Raw genomic sequence first — 14,841 nt, forward strand, 5'->3', positions numbered from 1 at the left:
TTGATACCCAGCAGAGACATGATATTTACCAGACAAGGTACCTCCCTAAGCCAAAACATTTGGACCTAGCAAAGATGAACACTTTCTAGAGGCAGAATTTGAGAAAGCTCCTGACAATCCATGTCTGTGCCTCTAGGAGGCCAATCAGAAGAATGCTTCCATCTGTGAGCAATAACAGGTCCCAATTGATAAGGAGTCTTGTAATGAACCACTTTATCCTATCCAGCGGCATGAAAAGAGTCACAAAGAGTCTGAAGATGAGGGTACATGGATAATATGGATGGGAATCCATCCCAAGCATCAGACCAAAACAAAGCCTCAGAACCTCCCTTACATATCTAGAATAGACCCCTCTTGACTAACACCGCACCTGTCTTCAAAGTATGCCAGACCATTGAGCCATGACCTTCAAGAGGAAGTGTAGAAACAGAGCAAGGATCAACACCATGAAAATATTTATGAGTGATAATACGAGCCCAAAATTGATGTTGTCCAGAGCACCATCGCCAATAAAGTTTAGCAGCCAATGCTTGACTACTCAAGAGAGCTGATCGAAGACCAAGACCACCCTTCTTTTTAGACCTACAAACAGTCTCCCAACTAATCAAGCTCCATTCAGTACTACGCAAATTACCACTCCAAAGGAATTGCCAAGAAAGAGCATCAAACTCCTTGAGAAAGTAAACAGGAGTAGCCTGAGCCATGCTTCTATAAGTAGGAAGAGCTTGGATAACAGATTGAAGAAGAGTAACCCGAGCAGCAGTAGAAAACACCCTTCCCAACAGTAGAATAGCAGCAGTCGGCTTTCCCAACAAAGCAGCAATTTGCCGGAGGATGTCTTCATGCCAAAAGTCTAGGGGAAGGCGAGGCAATCGAACCCAAACTGGCACTGTTGAAGGGAGATCCTCAGCAGAACTAAATCCTGAATGCCAGGGTTTGACAAATAACCCCACATGGTTGTAGAAATAAGGGCCTCCTTCAAAAACACAATCACGATCAGACATGCAAGAGAATACAACAAAAAAATAGCTATTCCCTGCCAACATAATCTCCATATCGTCTTCCACCTGCCATGAGCAGCGGATCCATGCCTCAAGAGCGGATAGGGAAATCCAAATTCCAATAAATTTGCATATCAAAGCATGCTTGGTCCAATACTCAATGTCCTCCATTACAGCCGTTGGAGGAATAACTGGAACAAGGCGATCATGACTACGTGGAAAACATTCATTAAATTTTTTCAACTTGGAGCTCTCCTTTGAATAAAACGATTCAGATCTCATTGCATGCACAGTTGGAGAAGAACCATCTGTTCTCACCAACGCAGAGGAAATCCCAGGCCCTGCCATGCAAACAGTAAAAACCCCAATCCAAAATAGACTGCAAAAGATTTCCAAAAACCAGAACCCACACAAACTTTGTCCAGCAGCCGACAATCCAAACAGAACAGGGAAGAATAACAGTAAAGACCAAACAGCAATTGCGGGCTAGGGATAGAGCCCTAGCCCTGCTGGCAGCCAGCGCTTCTCATCATTCTTGGTCTAGAGTCATTTCTAAACCCAGATTCTTGTAGTGTTTTTATTGCAAAAAAGAATGAAGGAAATAAAAGAAGTATTGCTTATATTCGAACCAGATCACAAGCGCTTCCTTGCAAACTCTTACATGCTTGAAGAAGTTCTAAAAATGGAAAACAAATCAATAAAGAATTTAGAGTTTTCTTAAAATCTGCAAGAAAGCTTTCAGTATTCAAATCAATCTTCAGATTTTCCTCATAAATGGTGGCAGATCCATGCTTTCCAAAACCCAGAAAATTATTTGTAGAAAGTAAGTTTCAATAAAGGTGAAATAGCCACAAAATTTCTGTCGCAAAATGTTTGAGCATCCCTGATAGAAAATGTCTCCTGGGTTTTTAAAATATATGAAAACTTGGCCAAAAATACAGTAGTGTTGTGCAAAAAAACCCATTTCGGGTTTTGATCAGGTGCATCAAAAGAAATGCTGTAAATAAATTACAAATTTCTCCATTATGGGTGGCTGACCATGGTCAAAGAAGCCAAAAAAGAAGAAAATGTGCGCTCTTTAAAAAAGCCTAGTTTTGAATGAATGAATAATGCTTTGATAGAACAGAAAGCTCAATAGATGGAGAAGGATTTCATGGAAGACCCTGTGAACAGTCTTAATTCAAGAGTGGTGTATGAGACAAGTAAAAATGGTAAACATGAAAGAAAATGGAACAACTCGTGTGTTTAGAAGAGGATTCTATTTCTGCGAAATTATTTCCAGTTCTTACAAATAGTAAACATGAAAGAAAATGGAACAACTTGTGTGTTTAGAAGAGGATTCTATGCCTGCGAATTATTTCCAGTTCATACAAAAGCAAAATGGTGGAATAGAATCAATTTCTCAGCATAATGGAAGCAATGGCATTTTACAAAATCCCAACAAATGGTAAATAACAACTTACGACTGCCTGCAAGTTACTGTTGAAAGCAAAAACAACTTACAATTGTAAGAGGAATAGACCCAGTCACGATAGCATAAAAGGACTCCAATTGAATGCCAAATGCCCAAAAAACTAGGCCGAAAATGCTTCAAAAAATTCCAGAATTATCCATCTTGGGCGGCTAGAGTTTCAAGACCCAAGTTTCTTGCATTCTCTTTCATTTTCCAAATGCATTCGAATGACTCAAAATGACTTGTCTTTTACCTTTTTTTGTTCCTCAATTGAATTGCAAAGTCATTTCAGGTCCGCACCTTTAGTTTGGAAAATAATATGTTTGCTTGTTAAAATGATAATGTATGACTCTATCATTTAAGTCATATATTATCATTTTAATTAATTTGTTATTATTTTGTTGTGTTTATTATAAAATGTAATCATTATTATTTAGTTGGTACATTATAAATCAACTAATTAATAGTAAATTTTAAAATGCAACCAAATAATAGTTGGGAAGGACACTTGAATTAAATTCAAATTGAGGGGTAATGAGTCATTTGTTGACTAAAGGTTCTAAGGGATAGTTGGTATTCTGATTGCCAAGACTTGAGGAATTGGAGTTGGTTTCAAATTGTAAATTGGAGACTTTTGATGACTAAGTGGTGGCAACCTTTATCGCCATGTGTCCTAGATGCTATATTAGACCACGAGTCTCGACTGATGACTTTTGAGTCATTTTAGGAGTAATTTTTGGAGTTCTTGAAGTTCTCTTGGAGTTGTCATCATGGAAACTTGGTGGAGGAAGAGTTACAAATTATTGGGACACTTTTTTGGAGTTCCTAGAGTCCTTTTAGGAGCAGTTTTATCTGATATCCGACCTGCACTGCCTGATTTTGGGGGAAGGTTGTTGAGTTTAGTTATTGATACATACTTCTTATATGGAGTGTATAGGGGTTCAGTTTTTGGAGCAGATTTATGCATATGTGACAAATTTTTGTCCTCAGTATTATTCTTCATTTCTGGATTGTTCATGTAATGATCCATTGTTCTTTTGGCCTCTAAACATAATACAATTTCTTGGACACAATTTTTTTTTGGAGAGATATCTGGTTGTATACTTGGTGATTGATGCTACTTTATGTGTTTTTGTTCAAAAACCTTTTGGTAATGTCTCATTTCTGCATCTTCCACAGTTAATATCTATTATTCATAGGTCATGAGTTGTGCACTTAGGTGATATATTTGAATGTGATTAGTTTCCTTTTATAATATCCATTTGGAGTGTTGAGAAATTTAGCCTCACAGTGAATTGAAGCAAATTCGATATGTAATATATGTTAATATATATATTTGTGTTGATGGATTTATGTTGATATCCTTATATATGTCATTTGAGGAATATCATACTGAGTCAACATCTCTTCATATACTTGAGAGCACAAGGTGTTCTACAACTCCTCCCTAGCTAAGAGGGAGTGTTAAAGTTGTAGCTTCAGTTGGATAAATTCGATCTGAGATACATTGTTATTATTGATAAATCATCATTTTCTAGATATATGCGTATTCAAGTAATAATAATATATATTATTATATATAGTATATAATATACATATTATATATAATACATATATATGATACATATATATGATACATATACATATATTATACATATACATATACACACACACCCATATATATATATACACTGATTTTTTTTAAATTTTAAAGAGGGGTAAACGCTTTGACTTGGAGCTATGAACAAGTGAGGTCACAAACGGGGGACCTCATCCCCATTAGATTTGAACCTTGATGGCAAGGATAACAACTCAACAACTTAACCATCACAACATGCCACTATTGGCTATATATATATACTAATATTTATGAAATATATGTATTAATTAAATAATGATTAAACCTTATATGAGATCCAAATCTGCATTTGGAAGATATCTATAACAATGGCAATATAATTACATTTTCAGAACCAATCCATGTTACTTAACATGATACCAGAGCTAGGCTGTCAACTGTAAATATAAGAAAGGAATCTAAGAAGATATTCAAAACATAAAAATAGTTATTGAAGGAGTCAAAGTTTCAACATACAAAGACCATCGAAGATGGTTATGCATTTTCCAGTCCGTACATATGATTGTTTAATTCACATCTTGCGTACATGGAAGGGTAACATTGAAGAATATGAATGGTCATGCCTTATGCAAGGAAGGAACATTGGGCAAAGTATATGATGGAGACGGTTTTCTTTTTGGAGAGGTATTAAAGGAGGTTGAGGAAACATGTGAATTTGGATTGTATGGACGGGGGCGCATCTCACATCTGGTACAACTAAGATGTTTGTATCAGAGAGGGGCTCATATTGAGGCAAGAAAGATGGAGCTATTGAGTGATATGCTACTCTTATACTGAGATGACTTGCGCTAATGTTGTAGTCAACTCAGGCCTGGTGAGCACTGGAGGATAAGATGACATTTGCAGTCCATTGTCGATTCATATCGGAGATGATAGATCATGATCGATGGTTAGATGATTTGGGCTCAACTCTTATAATGGACTCGGATCTGAGGAGAGCACCGCTCTGGGTTGATTGGTGTAGCGGAGATTGGATTGTGCATCTAAATGTCAGGGAGAAGATCAATCCCGCAAGTCATAGTAAGGTAGAGTGAAGTGAAATAGGGGTCATCCATATCGGCATCACATTGAAGTTGACAAAGAACAAAAGCCCGCAGATAACCAAAGCAAGAACCCACTGGTAACGAACAAGCAGAGAACATCCAACATGGATATCATAGATGGATCAGAAACAAAAGTGGAAGGCAAATGATTTTTACATTACCTTGTTGATATAGTCATTCCCTTTGAACGTGGAGTAAGTCAGGCAAAAGGCGATGTGGACCAAGCTCCAAGAAAGGACTTATAGAAAGTATAATTGGTGGATGGTCAACATGTCCAAGTCACCCTCTATGAGGAAGACTATTTACAAAGGCATCGAATGCATTTAAAATCTAATGACACTTAGGTCACTTTGCCGAAGCAAGCATGAGACCAGTAATACACCTACAATATAATGGAGACAATGCATTATGAAAGTCAAGGATAATTTCCCCACTTAGTCACCCCCTAATCATATTGAAGACATGACTAATGGAGCTCCAGAACATGAAAAGATAGACTGACGTGGAGTTGCCCCTTCATTAAGGTTTATAAAACCAATATACAAATTGACATTAAAGGAACGAAAGGTAATTACACAAGTCACGTGTCAAAGGTGGCCTTGAAAGAAGGGTCAAGTTTGGCAAAGTGCAAGGTCATTACCTAGGAGCATGTTAATGTTCAGAGACATCGCCTAAGCTTAGGGAGGTATGTCAAAGGACACCATATAAGGTACACCTAACTCTTTTATTTCTTTTAGATATACCAAAATAGATATTATGAGTTTGAAATATGTGTGATTATAATTCATACAATTTCATATATTTACATAATGGTTAATAGTATCGAAAAGGTACTATGCTCATAACTTATAGGGACCAATATTTCTCTAGAGGGAAATAACTATTTTCAAATATTATGATAATTTATAATATTCTAAGGAAATATAACTTTGAGTCCAATCATATCTTAATATGATAATCTTCTAACATGATTATAGTTTGTTCTCTCATGAGGAGTCTAATAATGGAAGTAAATGATGAATAAGACTATAAGAATCTTTGTATCAATTATGTGCTGGATAGGGAGTGTGCAAAGGGGTAGGAGTAAATCACTCATTTTGGGAGTAAGAGAACTCCACATAGATTGTGTCCAAACTTGAGCATCTGTAAATATACCATCCACTACATGATTTGATGCTTAGGGATTATGGACGTGATCTAGAATTATTAATAGAATTTAGTGATGATACTTACAAGTTGGTTTAAATAAGGTTAATTATGTCAAGATTTGACTTCTAGAGAACCCTCATATTCTTTTTGAGCTGAATAAAAAAACAAGGGGCATCTTTGAGATTGCAATACTCAATTATTTGGGATTCCCATGAGGGTGAAGTGGTGCGAATTTCATATAATTATAAATGCCAACTATAATTTGCATTAAGATGATAGAAGAAACTACAAATCAGACTCTCACATACATCGTAAAGGATACGAATAGGATGAAGTTTGCCATATTTAATGTGATGAAAAATTGTTTGATGATAAAAGATTGTGAACTTTACATTGTAGGGGGGAATGATAAACAATGTTCGATTCCTACTTTAAAGGGGAGATGTTCCATTCATATGTAGATACGTATTTTTTATCTTTGAGTATTACATTTATCTACTCTCTATATTCCTTCTATTATTTGTAATTTTATACATACTATAAGTGTTATTTGCCTTGATCTTTTCCTTTATGTTTGAGTATGTTCTTACATGAAAAGAAAGTTGGTACTTTACACATGCTACCAGATATTGTGCAGACTCAACCTATTGATAGTAGCTCCAAAGATCCTGATGATCAAGATGGATAAAATGAGGCTCTTGAAGCAAACATCTTTGATGATTAAGATTATGAGATTCTTCTACATTAAGAGGGAGTATGACACTTCTTTGAAGACGACATAGGAGCTTAGAAGATTGATACTCAGAGGGAGTCTAAAAATACATGTATGTGACTGCATGATTTTGATGAGCCCACCCCTATATACATCATGAGGAAATAACAACTTATCACTAAAGGTTGAAAGATTAATATCAGATTCAAAGAGAGTCCGAGAGGCATCCTTGGGTGAAGAAAGTCTCAAAGGGAGTAACTACATGACTTGACTTCCCAGGATCATTGTTCAGAGGGAGAAATTTTGAGATGCAATCCTTTGTGGATGATATCTTTTCTATAAGGAGAAGTTTTAAGTGAAATTCTTTGAAATGTGCTCTCCTCTATGAGAGAGAACTCTGAGGTGAAAACATTTGTTCCACCCTCTAGTAGCAGCTATTGTGGGTCCACCCTTTGACTTGGTTCATGGTGGATATCATGTGAGTTACTATATGATGCTGCTGTGATTATGTCATGAAAGGTGACGATCTTTCATTGATGTATATATTTAGAGGGGAGCTATTGAAAGTTGACGATCTTATCAATAGTTGGACCTGTTATCATAACAAACTACATTAAGTTGCTGTCCCAGAGTGCTGAAAGTTATGATAACGAATAGAAGGGTAAGTTTTGTAAGGTGACGATCTTATCAATAGTTTATCTATCTTCTAACACCAAAATGTATTGGAGAAAGTGTTATCTTGGTTCTTCGGGTCGGATTTTGCTGGACACCTTGATAATCAACTCATCATGGTTCTTCAGGCCGGATTTTGCCGGACACCATGAAAATCAATTTGTTATGGTTCTTCAGGCCAGATCTTGCCAGACACCATAGCTTAAATCTATCTTAGATCACACTTAAGGTGGCATTCAAATCTTGTATTATAATTGCTAAAATTCTCTCCTTGCTAAAGAGGGAATGTTGAGAAACTTAGCCTCATAGTGAATTGAAGCAAATTCCATATGTAATATATGTTAAAGTATTAGACTGAAAACTTCTATGTTTAGAATAATTGCTCAATGCAATGATATATTATAATACTGGAGATGAACCGGCCCTGAAGATGATTAAGAGATCTGAGAATTTTGCAATATATATATACTAACGATATCTGTTGCTTTGTATACTCGAAGACTTATCTTACTTATGTGTTCATTGTTTTTGTATCTTAAAGTAGAGGAGATCAGTCAGATCTATTAGACGTGACTATTATTAGTCAAAACAAAAACGCAGATTGAATAATCTCGATAGTATAATGCTTACGCCTGATAACAAATAAGTAACTTAGGTAAGCGGTATGAAACTATACAACCGCCCGATGACACATATTGGTATTAATATAAAATGACTCTTGATAATAATTTAGTCAGCTTTATATTAAATACGGATGAACTTTTGGATTAATGTAAATAGATACGAATTCATAACTTATGTTATTAGTTTTATATTAGAATAACAGTATATATATATATATGTTTATCAAATATCTCATATATAATATAACATAAGTATAATTATAAGAGTTATAAATAACTCTCAACTAATCTATACATCAACAATATATATATATATATATATATATCTGTGTTGATGGATTTATGTTGATATCCTTGTATATGTCATTCGAGGAATATCATACTGAGTCGATATCGCTTCATATACTTGAGAGCACAAGGTGTTCTACAAATCCTCCCTAGCTAAGAGGGAGTGTTAAAGTTGTAGCTTCAGTCGGATAAATTCGATCTAAGATACATTTTTATTATTGGTCAATCATCATTTTCTATATATATGTGTATTCAAGTAATAATAATATATATTATTATATAAAGTATATAATATACATATTATATTTTATATATTTATATATATATATATATTATATATAATACACACACATATATATATATTATACTAATTATTATTATGAAATATATGTATTAATTAAATGATGATTAAACCTTGGAGTCATGTCTCTTCAAGAGACATGTCGCCTCTCATATTTATATGAGATTCAAATCTGCATTTGGAAGATATCTATAACAATGACAATATAATTACATTTGTAGAACTGATCCATGTTACTTAACGTGAAGCTCCTCTTGAAATACTTATATGTGTAACGAATTCTTCAAAAGTGTGTTTGGTGTATATCTCTTAAAATTGTTCATTGTGTGAAGATATACCATTGGTCTGCATTGTTTATCTGGTGTATCACTATCATTTTCTGCATTTTATTATAGTTTTCCATTAAAAGTTCATTCTTCTTCCCTTTTCCATCAAGTTTACAGTTTTCTATTAGGATAGTGACATATCTAGTTAATATCATATAGGAGTCGGCTTAGAACCCGGAGGTTCAATCATTTTTCGTAGTTTACCCACAAGCTCATGATTGTTCCAATGTTACTCCAAAATTGCTGAAGTTTCAGGACCTTGGCATTGGGTGCAAAATTTTGGAGCTAACAATTACCAAGAACTATGTTTAAAGCATTTGATATTGCTGAAACTGAGCATGAGCAAAATGAGCAGAGGCAAAATAAAGGAGAGGAAAATATGATTGCTGCATCTTATACAACACTGGTTTCCAGAAACCTCGGGGTGAGAACTCAAAAAACAGACAAGGTGGAAGTTGGGGAAAACGGGCCCACAAACACATATAGCCCTACTTCAACACCTTAGGATGAAAGTAAACCTAGAGCAAATGGGACTATATAATTGCTGACAGGGGGAATGAAGTACCTGAACTCTGAATCCTTAATCCTCATCAGAATCATTGGTAGTACCATTTTTGAATTGACTGATTAATGTGTAGTTTTCTTTTTAACAGCAAGTTGATGATTGTATCGTCGTATAAATAGCGTCTTGAATTATAATTCTCTCCAAATCTGTTTCCAGGATACTAGAAAATGTGCAGAAGTTAATGCATGGAGTGATTCACATTAAGAAGATGGATACCTTAGATCTAACTCTCACAGAATTCTCACAGGTGACTGGTTTTTCAGATGTCTTGCCTCTATGTTTTCAATGTTCATAGGTGAGTGCTGCACTTATATATATAATTATACAGTGGTTTATTACAGGGTTACCTTAGGCTTGGTCACGAGAATCGTAGAAAGGCTCTCTTTGCACTTGCTATAGAGTATGGTGTAAACAGGGTTCATGTTCGTGACCTTATCCAGCATTACCTTGGACTGCAGAGTGGTAATGTTGAAATTCTGTGGTTGTAAATTTTCAGAGTATACTCTTTTGTTTTGTTTTTTTCCTGAAAATATGTTTGTGCTTGTTGTGTATTAATTCAGATGGTCATAGTCAGAAGTCTGACTTGGATGAAGAAGGGCTTGCATCTGCTTTATATAGGACTGAGAAAAATCTACGATGTGCTTTAAAGCCATTATACACGATACTTTTTGAACGATTGAATGCCCATCCTGGTGGCTTGAAGTTCTTGGTTGATCTTCGAGCAGATATAAGTGTTGCCATCAAGTAAGGTGTTTCTGTATTGCTACTGAGTTCCCTTTATGCATCTTAGCATAATTATTAACAATGGAAAGGGAGTAGTTGACAAGTAAATATACAGTTTGCATTATGATGAAATGAATTTGGAACTCATAAATCGAAAATCTATGTAAGATTTTGCGTTTGCAACCATCACTGGAAGAGATAGTTAAACAATTAACAATAAGCTCCTGTTTCAGAATTCAAAATTTCATCCAAATGCAGATTATTAATAACTTTATCCATTTAGCCTTACTGATTTTTTCTTGTAACTTCATGCCCACTTAATAGCTCTTGTGAAAATGATTCCACTTGTTCGCCCTCACATGTATATTCATTGGTGTATTTACCTGGAATTTTCTTTCTACGTTTTACACTGTGGTTTAATATTTTTCACAATGTAAGTTGTTTTTTTTCTGGATGATGTTACAAAGACGTAAATGGCAGAATACTTTTCTAATTAATCAGAAACCAAAATGATCTATATATACAAAGAGGAGAGTCAAATAGAATAGAAACATTCTATTCAAGACTACAACTAAATATTAGAAACATTCTAATATTTATAGAGATACAATAAGATACAATAGTGAGCATTAAAAAGAAACATAAAGATTATTCTAATACCCCCTTAATGCTCAATCTATTTACTACACCAATAGATTCCCTGAATTTAACAAACTTGTCAAGACTAAGGGGTTTGTGAAAATATCTGCTAGTTGCTCTGAGATAGGGACATAGAGTAACTGAATAGATCCATCTTCTACTAATTGTCGGATGTAATGGCAATGAAACTCTATGTGCTTGGTTCATTCATGAAACACTAGGTTCTTGGCAAGTTTGAGTACTCCTTGATTGTTTGAAAACAAAGAAGTCGGACCTGCTTGAGGAATATGCATATTTGCAAGCATCTGATGGAGCCAAACTGCTTCACAAGTTGCCTTGACGAATCCTCAATATTCTGCTTCTGTAGAGGAGAGTGCCCGTGCCTATTGCTTCTTATTGGTCCAGGTAACTGCTGCAGATTCGATACTGAACACATAGCCAAAAGTAGATTTCCTGTCATCAACGAAGCCGGCCCAATTGGAATCGGTGAATCCACTGAGTTGGGTAGTAGCACTCCTTGTGTAAAGAAGACCATAATCTGAAGTACCATGTACATAGTGCAACACATGTTTCGCTGCAATCCAATGATCAGTCTTGGGATTTGTCATGAACTGTGAGATGTAGCTGACTGCAAAACTGAGATCAAGTCTAGCAGTAGTAAGGTAGATGAGACTACCTACTAGTTGTTGTCGGTAAAATATATATTGTAGCCGACTGGTAGAATTGTATCCGAATGGGCGTGTGACAGTTGAGTCACCCCTTCGGGAAGGTATATGTACACCATCCGGAATGGACTTTGGAATCATCATTATCGTTGTAATCATTGTATTTGGATTGTAAGCATTAAGTACATATTGCATATATGAATAAAGGATCTGTTCTATGTTGTATCGTGCTATACCACATGTGTTAAAGTATCTTTACCATGTACGGTAAATATTTGGCACCATTGCGAGACGAACTTGGAATGAACGAATGTTATGAAGATTAATGCTAAATTCGCTTAACAAGGTAAAAGAGAAAGATGAAACACGTACAACACAAGAAGTGTTAATTTTAGCACTGCAGGCGAAGCGTAGACAAAAGCTTCAGCAGATTGTCAACAGACACCGAGGGGGTGAAGGGGCATAGACAGAGGGAGTGCACTCATCTAGTAGGTTGAGGAGTACCGAGGAATTGTTAAAGGAGACTCGATAGCGATTGAATTTGGTGAAAGAAACAAGGGAGGAGTTTATTAACCTATATACGCCAAGGGTAGAGCAGCCGAACGAAAGGGAAGCAACTCGCACCGCTCGAAGTGCCGAGGGAGCACAAGTGTGGAGTGAACTCTTCATTCCTGATACGCCCGACAAAAGGATACAGGGAGAGAATCGAACAACTTTTCTTGAAGAAGATCTTTTCTCACCAAGTAACACAGTTGTCGGAAGTAGGACGGTTGTCCAAAGTAGATACAGGGAGAGAATCAAACAACTTCGCTTGAGGAAGATCTTTTCTCACCAAGTAACGCGGTTGTTGGAAGTAGGACGGTTGTCCGAAGTAGCGCGGTTGTACAGAACAACGCGGGTGTTGTGCAGAACAACGCAGGTGTTATGTAGAACAATGTGGGTGTGCAGAACAACGCAGGTACACAACAGGTACCTCAGAATCAAAAGAAAGTAGCGATGGCAAGGCCGAAGGAGAAATTGCCTAAGTTTAATGGCGACAGAATGACAGATCCGATCAAACATTGTAAGACGTGTGAAACGATATGGATAGCGAACGGTGTAATAGACGAAGATGATTGGGTTCGGCAGTTCCCAATGACCCTATGGGGTGTGGCAATTGATTGGTTTTCAGACGTCGACTCTCAAAAACTTATTACATGGGCAGATGTTAGAAAAGAGTTCATAGTAAAGTTTCGATTGCTACGAGACGATAATGAAATAGTAGCAGAGATATATAGCACCAAGCAAGGAAAGAATGAAACAATCCGAGCCTATGCTAGACGGTTGAAAGAGCTGGTTGGGAAGATGGAAAGTCAACCGGCGGACAGATTGAACAAACGATGGTTTGTGGAGGGGCTACGGCCAACTTATTAAAAGAAGATGAAGATTGTACCACTTGCGTCGTACGCCGACGCGTATAATCGTGCAATGGATCTAGAAAGTGAACAAAAGACAAGTAAGAAGAAAAAGCATAAATCGTTGGATTCAGACGATTCATCATCTGAAAGTAGCAGTAGTGACAAGGAATCAAACAAGAAGGTTCGAGCATTACAGAAAGATATGCTCCGAATGATGAAAGAATTTAAGAATTTGAAAAAGAATCCGGACACAGTGAAGGGAGAATTGTGGTGTACAAACTATAAAGAGAATGGCCATACAAAAGGCTCATGCCCGAAGAAATAGTTTTGTGACATCTGCCAGGTTGTGGGACATTCCCTAAAGGAGTGCCCGTTTAACATGAAATCAAAAGGACACTAACAGGTGTTACTAACACAGGAAGTATCGACCGGAAATAACACAAACAACGATGCAATTTCGAGAGGGTATCGCAACAATAATAGACGTAGAAGGGGTGGCAACAGTAACAATGGAGGCCGGAGTTGAATACAGTACAATGCGAGTGGACGACCAATGATACAGTGCCGGCTGTGCAATCTCCGGGGCCACTTGTTCGCTAGAGACTTCGCTAGAGACTGTACTATGAAGGAGATGCCGCAACTACTATGCAGATGGTGTGGTCCGAGGGACCACGAAGATTCAAAATGCCCAAAGCAAGGCATAAATCTATTAAGCATTGAAACATGTGATGAGAAGGTCCTTGCAGTCACACGGGAGCAGGTGAAGAAAGCAAAATACCTTGATGCAGAAGAAGAGAAGGAGAGATTACAAAAAGCATGAACATAGCTGGAAAGGCAGATGAAAACAGGGAAATCACAAGCAAAAGACATTGCCGAAACTTTAGAAAGAAACTTAGCGGAGCAAAACATGATGAGGCAAATAATGCAAATGAAAGTTCCTATTAAATTAAATGACCTCCTCACGATGCTACAGTTGCGGACGACTATTATGAATATGACACTGCTCTCGAGAGTGATGGAGGAAACGGGAAGGAACGGTAGTGGAACAACTGCAGCAGACCCGATGCTACTGACACTTACGACAGGAAGGCATCTGACAGTAGTTGAGATGGGCATTTTAGGCACTATACTAACAGATACAATTGTAGACGGAGGATCAGGCGTGAACGTGTTACCAGAAGATATTTGGAAAAAGCTAGGACAACCCACGCTGTGGCCACCTACTTTCCAGTTACGGCAGATCAGCATGGGATAAAACCGTTGGGAACTTTGATGGCACAAATGGTAACGATTGGGACACAACCATTTTTACTAGATTTTGTAGTCATTCCACTGAAGAGAAGAGGGTACGATGCCATCCTTGGACGGGGTGGTTGGTGCAAGCAAAGGTAAAACATGATTAGAAATGGAACACCCTATCCATGGAGCGCGGAGGCAGAAGATTCATAATTGACTTGCATACACAAATGGTGGGAGAAGAAGCCGGATCGTTTGATTCAGAAGGAGAGGATGAAAGTTAGAAGCAAATGGAATCGGATGAGGAAGGAGTCTTGTGGTTGGAATGTGGATCGAATGACGACGATCTGGATTCGGTAAATGGTCTATTTCATTGGCAGATGGAGGATTACAAGCTCTTTCCAAGTTG

At 36.9% G+C, this 14,841-nt stretch overlaps 1 protein-coding gene across 3 annotated transcripts in view; it reads left to right on the top strand.

The window, feature by feature from the left end:
* LOC149564329 (malonyl-CoA decarboxylase family protein) overlaps positions 1 to 14,841 on the top strand; it is a 292,928-nt gene that overhangs the window by 13,839 nt on the left and 264,248 nt on the right. For all 3 annotated transcript variants that reach the window (XR_016364190.1, XR_016364191.1, XM_089827389.1), the window contains exons 3-5: positions 9,929 to 10,019; positions 10,114 to 10,234; positions 10,333 to 10,516. Coding sequence is in view for 1 of the 3 variants with exons in the window: in XM_089827389.1 (XP_089683515.1) it covers positions 9,929 to 10,019; positions 10,114 to 10,234; positions 10,333 to 10,516 (396 nt within the window). In the remaining 2 variants the exon portion in view is untranslated. The remainder of the gene's footprint in view (positions 1 to 9,928; positions 10,020 to 10,113; positions 10,235 to 10,332; positions 10,517 to 14,841) is intronic.

This window comes from Cupressus sempervirens, chromosome 4 (assembly GCF_028749045.1).
Source record: "Cupressus sempervirens isolate cs-2001-9-10 chromosome 4, ASM2874904v1, whole genome shotgun sequence".
In the NCBI taxonomy this organism is placed as follows: Eukaryota; Viridiplantae; Streptophyta; class Pinopsida; order Cupressales; family Cupressaceae; genus Cupressus; species Cupressus sempervirens.